General features: G+C 40.2%; 1 protein-coding gene and 1 pseudogene across 1 annotated transcript; both read right to left on the bottom strand.

Moving 5' to 3' along the window:
• Positions 1 to 2,442: 2,442 nt before the first annotated feature.
• Positions 2,443 to 2,587, bottom strand: LOC118652365 (annotated as a pseudogene).
• A 1,154-nt stretch (positions 2,588 to 3,741) lies between these two features.
• On the bottom strand, positions 3,742 to 4,386 carry LOC118651649 (60S ribosomal protein L12). The gene has a single exon (XM_036301040.1). The coding sequence runs from the start codon at positions 4,292 to 4,294 to the stop codon at positions 3,797 to 3,799; it is 498 nt and encodes a 165-aa protein (XP_036156933.1). The 5' UTR covers positions 4,295 to 4,386; the 3' UTR covers positions 3,742 to 3,796.
• Positions 4,387 to 10,022: the final 5,636 nt, after the last annotated feature.

Below are 10,022 nucleotides of genomic sequence, written 5' to 3' on the forward strand. Positions count from 1 at the left end.
GGCTGAGGGCTGTTTTCAGGCTGGGGGTGACTGAAGCTCCCAACTGCTCCTTTTTTTCTTTTTTTATTCTGGGCCAGCTTTAGCTCTGAGGCTTGGCTCCAGCTCTTAGGCCTCCGCGGCTGAAAGTAGGTTTCTGGCCTTTGCTTACAATGTTGCGAATCTGCTGGCTGAAGTCGGGCAGTATTTGTTACAATGTTTCTTAAACTGCCAGCTCAGAGGCCTGCAGCTGCAGGCGGGGAACGTTGGAGTCCTCCGTCACTGAGGCAACCAAGCCTCATGTTAGTTTCAAGCTGCTTGGCTGCCGGCCGCCATCTTGGCTGACAGTTAATTTGCATATCTCGCTGATTAGCCAATGAAAAGGGTAGCGGTCGTACGCCAATTACCATGTTTCTCTTTTATTAGTGTAGATGTTTACTTTGAATTTATATTAGTTCACACAAACACTCCATCCATGCTTTTGTTCCGGCCCTCCGGTCCAGTTTAAGAACCCATTGTGGCCCTCGAGTCAAAAGTTTGTCCACCCCTGCCCTAGAGCCATTGCTGGGGAGTAAGTATCCCCTCTGAGTGCCACATTCTGAGGCTGAACTAACTGGTCAAGATGAGGCAGAGGTGGGTGGCCATATCAGACATCTTTGTTTATCCTTTCCCACCCCAGCTCTGTTGTAAAACCCCAGAGCCCTGGATTCCAAAGGCCCCATCCAGAGCAGAGGCCCTGGAAGGGGGTGAGAGGAAGTGAGTAGGGAAGTTTGAAATCGGATATGCCTGTGTGCTGAGGGATGGCCAGAGACAGTGGTGAGAGGTAGCAGGGGAAGGGCTCTCATACATACCCTTCTGTGGGGGCCACAGGTGAAGGAGGCCAGGGGAGGAGGGTAGGGATGGGGCACTATGGCTCCAGTGTCTTAGGCATCCCTGTGTGTCCTCTGCAGTGTACATGGAGGAAAGGGGCTGCCTCTGAGGAGGGGCCAAGCCAGGCCAGGTGACCATCTTTTATTTATTTATTTTTTTAATATATTTTATTGATTTTTTACAGAGAGGAAGGGAGAGAGATAGAGAGTTAGAAACATTGATGAGAGAGAAACATCAATCAGCTGCCTCCTGCACATCTCCTACTGGGGATATGCCCGCAACCCAGGTACATGCCCTTGACCGGAATCGAACCTGGGACCTTTCAGTCCGCAGGCCGATGCTCTATCCACTGAGCCAAACCGGTTTTGGCAGGTGACCATCTTGAGTTCTGGCTGAGGTGATGGTCCCACCCTGAGATGCTGTCTAACTGGTGATGGGCCCAGGACTGAGTCCCGCCGCCGCCACTGTCGGGGCCCAGGACGAACCCAGGACTGACTGACTCTCGCCTTCGCTGGGCTGGGACCCAGGACTGACTCCCGCCCTCGTAGCCTGCTGTTCGGTTGTCTGTCCAGTCGTTTAGGTCGTGATGGACCCTGGCTCTTTATATATTAGGATTATATTTTCTTAACCATCGTAACTTTTCAATTATCATTTTAAATACCATCTTACTGAATATAAATAATTTTCACATTATTAAATAGTCATTTTGTCCTGATTTTTAATTATGTTAAAATGCTATAAAATCTTTCTGCTTTTATGCATTTTTCATATTTAATAATACTTCTTTTGAATTAATTAGAGGCTATGGGGTTACTAAACAGCATGTAAATTATATCTCTTAATGAGTATGGTCCTAACATTTTTAATTATCAGAATGACCTTATACCATTTTTTAGCAAAATTTGAGACCATCTGAGTCACTACCATTTTTAAATGCCTTGTCAATATGCCAAAAGTTTACTTCAAATCAGTTATAATCTACATCTCTTATTAACAAAATGTACCCTTGCTTAGCTCTTTTAACAAACATGTTTTTCCATATACATGTTTATTTTTCTATTTATGTAAGTTGTATCCTCATGAATTTTACAAATTAATCTTCTGAAGTTATATTAGCATTTCTTATCAATTTAGATAATAATATTATATATTTAAACTTCTAGTTTTCTTCATAGTTGTTATTCCCTTTTACTAGGCTTATATACAACTGTTTCATGTTATATATATCTCTGTATCATATTAATCTCCTTTCTTCCATTGTGGTTTTTTCTAAAGCATCTAAATTTTATAATCTTAGTATACTGGTAAATATAAGATGCACCCTTTTTGTCAACTCTATCCTATATAATAAAAGGCTAATATGCCAATTGTCCCCTCGACCAGGAATTTGACCAGGGTTTCAACTGGGAGTTTGAACAGGTGGCGGGGCTGGCCCACCAATCACCTGCAGCCCCTCCTCCTGGTGGGTCTGGCTTGATTGGCCCTGATCGGGGTAGGCTGGCTGGACCCCACCTGTGCATGAATTCATGCACTGGGCCTCTAGTATTTAATATGTTTTCAGTTTTATTTTATGTAATTTTTATTTTATTTTATTTTTTATGTGCCTCAGGCATGAAACAGTTCTGGCCACCAACACAGGCATCAAGCTAAGATGAACTAAGGACTGTACATCTGCTTTGCCCCTATCTGATATAAGAGCAACATCACCAATCAGGTGTCTCCTTGCCCATTTCCAGGGGGTTATTTTATGTAATTTTTAAATGGTGAAACTTTCATACTGACTCATAAAACAATAAATTTTTATTTTGAATTCTGAAAAAAATAGAAAAAACTTAATTTAAGAATGTTTAATCATTTCATTAGTATATTATCTTTATCTAACGGTAGATCAGTGGTCTTTAATTAAAAATCAAAGAACATGGATTTTTTTTGGGGGGGGCAGGGTTAGGAAATGTTTTCAATTGACATGAGTAAATGTAAATTGAAACAAAGATGTCTCAAGGAAAACAAAATGTTCATAAAATATGTGAATTATTTAATAAAAAAATTATGTATTCTTAATATAAGTCTAAGATTCATATAGTCATTATAATATAGATTTTATGAGGCACATGTTTCCCCAACTGGATAGTTTACTTTAAAGATATTTCCCTTTATTCAGATTTTGTTCTTGTCAATAATGGGATATTGAAGTGAAAGTAAAAAAAGAGAGAGAAGCTTAGAAAAATTTTATATGGAGAGATCAGTTGGCCAAATGTCAATTTATATAAGCGAAGAAGAGGAAATATAATCATATATCCTAGAGACAAGAGATCTCTCTTAGGAGATAGAGTGAACATTAAAAACTAGAGGCCCAGTGCATGAATTTGTGCACCAGTGGGGTCCCTCGGCTTAGCCTGCAGGATCAGGCTGAAAATGGCTCTCTGACATCCCCCAAGGAGTCCTGGATTGTGAGAGGGCACAGGCCAGGCCAAGGGACCCCCACCAATGCATGATAGGGGCTGGAGAGGGATGCGGGAGGTTGGCCAGCTGCAGAGGGACGTGGGAGGGCTCCAGGGTGTGTCTGGCAAGTCTAGCTCAGTCTAGATCGGCCGGACCCTGGCAGCAAGCTAACATGCGGGTCAGAGAGTCTACCCCCTTATTGTCAGTGCATGTCATAGCGAGTGGTTGAGCAGCCTTAGCAGATCATTAGCATATTATGCTTTGATTGGTTGAAGGGCCAACCAATTGACTGGACACTTAGCATATTAGGCTTTTATTATATAGAATATTTTCACCTGAGAAGGATTAAGCATGGTAAAAAACCTAAAAGCAATAGTATTTCTATTCAAGTGTGGTTGATATTTAAATATTAACATAAAAAATTCACTTCAGAAATAATTATTTTTTTTTTTATTTTTTTTTTTGCTTGTCAAATGATCTTTAATTGAAACATTTTCCTTTGTAGTTCTTAACTAGCCGGACATTCCACTGCACCACTGTTGATATCGTCTATGATGTCATGAGGGTGGCGACCATCAACATTGCACCCCACAGATTGGGCAGTCCCCAAGATCTCTTTAATGGTTCCAGAGAGTTCTCTAGCTAAAGATCGGTGACGCATCTGTCGGGCAATGCTGACAATCTCATCAAAAGTGATATTCCCACTGTGCTTAATGTTTTTTTGCTTCTTTCTGTCTCTTGGCGGTTCTTTGAGGGCTTTGATGATCAGGGCAGAGGCAGAAGGCACTACTTCGATCTGGGCCTGTCTGTTCTGAATGGTCAGTTTCACTGTAATCCTCAGACCCTTCCAATCACCGGTTGCTTTGGCGATGTCATCACCAACCTTTTTTGGAGACAGGCCCAGGGGGCCGATCTTGGGGGCCAGGGCAGACGTGGCGCCCACTTCCCCGCCGGTGCACCGCAGGTAGACGACTTTGATTTCGTTGGGGTCGAACTTCGGCGGCATGGCGGAGGCAGCTGGTGTCGGATGAACCCGGATTCGGGACGACCGAAGAAAGTTGCACCTGAGCCTCCTCCGAGCCGAAAGCCGAAAGCCAGAAATAATTATTTTAAAAATATTTAACTCACAATAGATTGTTGAATGGCAGTAGCTAGAGTGGACATTCTTACCTTATACTTGACCTTATGAAAAATATGCTTAATATTCCATATTGCACTTTAGTTGTAGGTTTTTGTATATACTTTTAATCAGATTTAGGAAATTCCATTTAATTTGTAGTTTGCTGAGGGTATTTTTAACAATGCTTTATTAGAAAAGGTTGTTTACTTTTGTTCAGTGCTCTTTCTGCATCTTTAGGTAATTATCTTCATTGTTCTCTTAATGTGGTGCATTACACGAATATTTAAATATGAAAGCATTGTTGTAGGATTTCTTGTTTCAGCTCTTCATGTAAAGATCTTGGAAATCCTGTTCTTATAATAAAAAGTTAAAAGAGTCCTAGCTAGTTGGGCTCAGTGGGTAGAGCAGTGGTTCTCAACTTTCCTAATGCCGCGACCCTTTAATACAGTTCCTCATGTTGCGGTGACTCCCAATTTCATTGTTACAAATTGAATATAATTAAAGCATAGTAATTAATCACAAAAACAATATGTAATTATATATGTGTTTTCCGATGGTCTTAGGCATCCCCTGTGAAAGGGTCGTTTGACCCCTAAAGGGGTAGCGACCCACAGGTTGAGAACCTCTGGGATAGAGCATCAAACCCAGGACCCTTCAGAGCCTGTGGACTGAAGGGTCCTGGGTTTGATTCCTGTCAAGGGCACATGCCTGGGTTGTGGGCTTGATCCCCAGTTGGGGGCATGCAGGAGGCAGCCAATCAATGATTCTCTCTCATCATTGATGTTTATACCTCTCTCTCCCTCTCCCTTCCTCTCTGAAATCAATAAGAATATATTTTTTAAAAAGTTAAAATAAAACAATGACTTTTCTTGGGCCCATTAGAGAACTGAGGTCAGAGTGAGAATGGCCACCTCAAAATCTAGACAAATAGGCAAAAACAGAGAATCAGAGCTAAGATCAAGCTTAGCTAGAGTAGAACCTGTTGGAGCCATAAACTGGTAAGAAGACTTAAAAATGGTAACTGACCAAATGCTAGAGGTAAAGAGTGGACTAGCATAAAAGACAGAGACATGTCTCTGAATAGTTAGTTTTACACACTTTTAATAACATAATTTAATTTAATGGTTCAGATATAAGCTATTCCAAGAAATGTCTTTTTCTGTCATATTGAAAACTGGGAAGCATTGTAATTATGGAGAAGTATACGATGCAATGATTATTATCTATATTCCATGATATTTTGCATGCAAGTAAGAATTAGTTATTACGGCGTATTTTATGGTCAGAAGTTTAAAGCTAATTTCAGAATAGCAATGAGTTTTAGAAACATTACTAAAAATGTATAGAGTTCAATGTATACTAGAGTTCAATTATGGACTACCTCATAAGGAAAATACAGACTCCTTTTTTTTTCCTGTTTCTGTGCAACATAAATTCTTTGTATTATTCTGCTTCTCATGTACATGGAACAGTGTGAGGGAGCTGTGAGTATGCCCATTAAATAATTTTTTGAAATTTTACCTAGAATTCTGGTAGGCATGATAATGGTTAAAAGGTGTTTGGGGCCAACCTAAATGTCCATTGATAGATGAATGGATAAAGAAAATTTATATATATATATATATATATATATATATATATATATATATATATATATCTCACTCAGCAATAAAAAATAAAATATTGACATAACATGGAGGGACCTAGAGGGTATTATGCTAAGCAAAAAAAAAGTCAGACAAAGAACGATAAATACTGTATGATTTTATTTATATGTGAAATCTAAATGAAACAAAACAAAGGAACAAACAGAACAAAACAGAAATAGACTTATAGATACAGGGTACAAACTGATGGTTCCAGAGGTGAGAGGGAAGGATGGGTGAAAAGTTAAGGGGAATAAGAAGCACAACTTCCAGTTATAAAATCAATAAGCCACAGAATGTAGTGTACAGCACAGGGAATATAGTCAATAAACCTGTAATAACTTTGCACAGTGACAGATGGTTACTAGACTTATTGGGATAATCACATCATAAGGTATATAAATGTCAAATCAATATGCTGTACACCTGAAACTAATATAATATTGTGTGTCAACTATACTTTAATAAAACTTTTTTTAAAAAAAATGGTATTTGTGGCTTAACCATTTCAGCAAAATCTTGCAATGGAACTTACTTTGCTATATTGGAACTAGAATTCATGATTGCATGTTTCCATTTCAAAAAGAGTAAGTACAAAAGAGGAAATCAATCTCTGGAAACAGGCTTCAGGTTGAGCAGTCTTGAGGCACTATATAAAATTAATGTGCTTTTCACTCACCAGCTCTTCCAAATCCTCCCTGTTCTTCAGAAAATGGAAACATGAAGTACAGAAGTCCCACTGTAATTACTGCAGATAATTGAAAAGGCTTTTTTGACCTGGTTTGTGTGTGTGTGCGTATGTGCATGTGCATATGTGTGTGTGTGGGTCTGTGTGTGTGCTGCTAAAAAAAGCTTGTCTCTAAAATCAATGCGGAAAAAGACCTGCAAAGAGCTTCCCTTGAAAGCAGCACTAATAAAATAAAATAAAAAGAAAGTAACATGGATAATCTCCTTTATCCTTCTAAGTAGCCAGTTATGGACATGGCAATTTTAGTCTCCTGGTCTATGGGATCTAGCTTTTCAGGATGATTCTCTGTTATAGTTTGTGTATTAAAAATAGGGAAAAGTAACTCTTTCTTACTGTTATTCTGGTTTTATAGTCAATTTTTTGATATAGCAAGTCGCTTAACCTCTAATTTCTAACATACACTCACAAAGCTTATCATCGATAATACTGTATGAACATAGGACAAAACATATAATTACATGGAAACATCACCTTATTCACAATTAACAAGTTATTATGTATGATTTTTATTTCTCTAAATAATGGCACTATGGGAGGCAAAACATATACCCAAGTCCCAGTGCGTCTAGAAAGTGTGCAGAAATCTTAAGTAGCTCATTTATAAAAAATTCACTTCATTATCACCCCACATTTTCCTTGGAGACATTTGTTTTTAGTTACATTCAAGACACTGGGTCTCAGAGTAAAGAATCATTCAAGGGAACAATTTAGATAGATGGGTTTATACACGTATTCTATTTATTCAAAACCATATTGAGGAAGAATAAACCTAGTAAATATATGGCATAGCTCTTTGCCTGTATGTCCAAACCCATAGCAATTTATAGAGACATGGAAATTTGATTGTTTCCTAGGTTCCAGAACTATTTTCCAAATACTATCTTCTCACAAAGGATTTATGAAATAAATGGTGTTATTATCCCCTATGCAGAACCATAAGAAAACTGAGGCACAAATTGATTAATTTTTCAAGGACTTGAACACAACTTGCCTACCCCAGTGTACAAACTTCTTATCACCAAGTAATGTTGCTTTCCCACATCAAAGACAATAAGAGTTCAAAACATGACAGAACAATATAAATTATTTTCAAGTTGTGGTATCTTAAGATGGAAATATGCCAAATATACTCACCAGGGAGAGGACTAAGGGAAAGTGAAATAAAAGCCAGAATTACTTTTTCTAAAATAGAAAATGTCTGGACAGTTATTTCTTAGTTAAAATCCTATTGTAATTTTTATTTAATTGAACTTGTACTGAACACATAATATTGCCTGCACAAATTCAAGCCAAAGAACCATCTGTTTTCTTCCCTGTAATGACTTTGCGAGCATGCATTGTTTCCAAATTTCTGTAGAATTCCCAAGAGTCTTGTAGAGACATGCTAGGAACTCCATGGTTACAGCTGGCACACCAAATAGTATTTCATTTTCTGATCACTGTGAAGAAAACAAGAGGCTTTGTTTGTTTATGAATTTATTGGGGTGGCATCGGTTAATAAAATTATATAGATTTCAGGTATACAATTCTAGAATACATCATCTGTATGTTGTATTGTGTGTTCCCCATCCCAAATCAAGTCACGTTCCATCACCATTTATCCCCCCTTTATCCTCTTACACCTCCTCCCAGCCCCATTTCCCTCTGGTAATCACCATACTGTTATCTGTGTGTATGAGTATTTTTTTCTTTTTAATTGTGTTACAAGAAAGGAAGAAAAAGGTAAAAATTCAGCATAAGTGTTGGGCGTCTTATGTAAAGTCAAATCTATTTAAACTGACATGCTCTAAAATTGGCTGCTAATAAAAAGTCTTGTAATCTTTGGTTTCAACATTAGAAAACATGCAAAGGGACTTGGTATTTTCACTAAGATTTTCTGGGGGAAAACACAATACTCTAGTCAGGTCAGCTGGTTTCTGTGATTTAGTCCATCTTTGACACACTTCTTATGTTATTCACAAACCAACACTTCTTATTCTCTGAAACGTACTTTCTGAAATATGGTACTTTCAAAGTTTATTATAAGAAAATGTTTCTTGATTACTTGTACTAGACCTAATTATAGGTATAGTAGTACTTTCAAAGCTTATTATAAGAAAACTAGAGGGAGACCCAGTGCATGAAATTAGTTCATGGGGGGGGCGGGGGTTCCCCTCAGCCTAGCCTGCACCCTGCACCCAATCCAATCCCTTGGGGGATGTCCGGTTTAGGCCCAAATCGGCAGTCGGACATCCCTCTCACAATCCTGGACCACTGGCTCCTAATTGCTCACCTGCCTGCCTGCCTGGTCACTCCTGACTGCCCCCCGCTCCCGCCAGCCTGATCGCCCCTCACTGCTTCTGCGTGCCAGCCTGATTGCCCCTAACTGCCCACTCTGCTGACCTGGTTGCCACCAACTGCCCCCCGCCACCTTAGTCGCCCACATTGATCCCCCTGCCAGCCTAATTGCCCCCAACTACCCCACTGCTGGCCTGGTTGCCCCCAACTACCCCCCCTGCTGGCCTGGTTGCCCCTAACTGCCCCCCGCTCCCGCCGGCCTGTTTGCACGTAACTGCCCCCACCCCCCCGCCAGCCTGGTCACCCCCAACTGCCCCCCCCCCCGCTGGCCTGGTTGCCCCTCACGGCCCCCATGGTGGCCTGGTCACCCCACACAGCCTGCTGTTCATTTGGTCGTCCCTCACTAACCCAGCAAGATACTTTTAGACATAAGAATGATATGAAAATGTTAGAAAAGAATGAATTGTACAGTTTTTATGTTTTTGTAACTACAACAGGATAGAATTGAGGTGCAGTTTGGGAGAATTCATACTGACAAAAATCCCTGAAATAATGGAGAAATGGTTTGTATGCCAGATAAACAGGAAATAAAGAATATGTATGGGTGGCATGTTTGTATAGATGGCTTGCATCCTTGAAGGGTTTAATTATTTATATATATACTATAGGCCTGGTGCACAAATTTGTGCATGGGTGGGGGTCCATCGGCCTGGCCTGTGGTCAGTGCGCATCATAGCGATCAGTCGTTCTGGTCATTCTGCTGTAACAGTCACTTAGGCTTTTATTATATACTGGAGGCCCGGTGCACAAAAATTTGTGCACTTGGGAGGGAAGTGGTGGGGGGGAGAGGGCCCCTCAGCCCGGCCTGTGCCCTCTCGCAGTCTGGGACCCCTCGGGAGATAACGACCTGCTGGCTTAGGCCTGCTCCCGGGTGGCAGAAGGC

The sequence above is a fragment of the Myotis myotis genome, unplaced genomic scaffold (genome assembly GCF_014108235.1).
Source record: "Myotis myotis isolate mMyoMyo1 unplaced genomic scaffold, mMyoMyo1.p scaffold_m19_p_3, whole genome shotgun sequence".
Lineage (NCBI taxonomy): Eukaryota > Metazoa > Chordata > Mammalia > Chiroptera > Vespertilionidae > Myotis > Myotis myotis.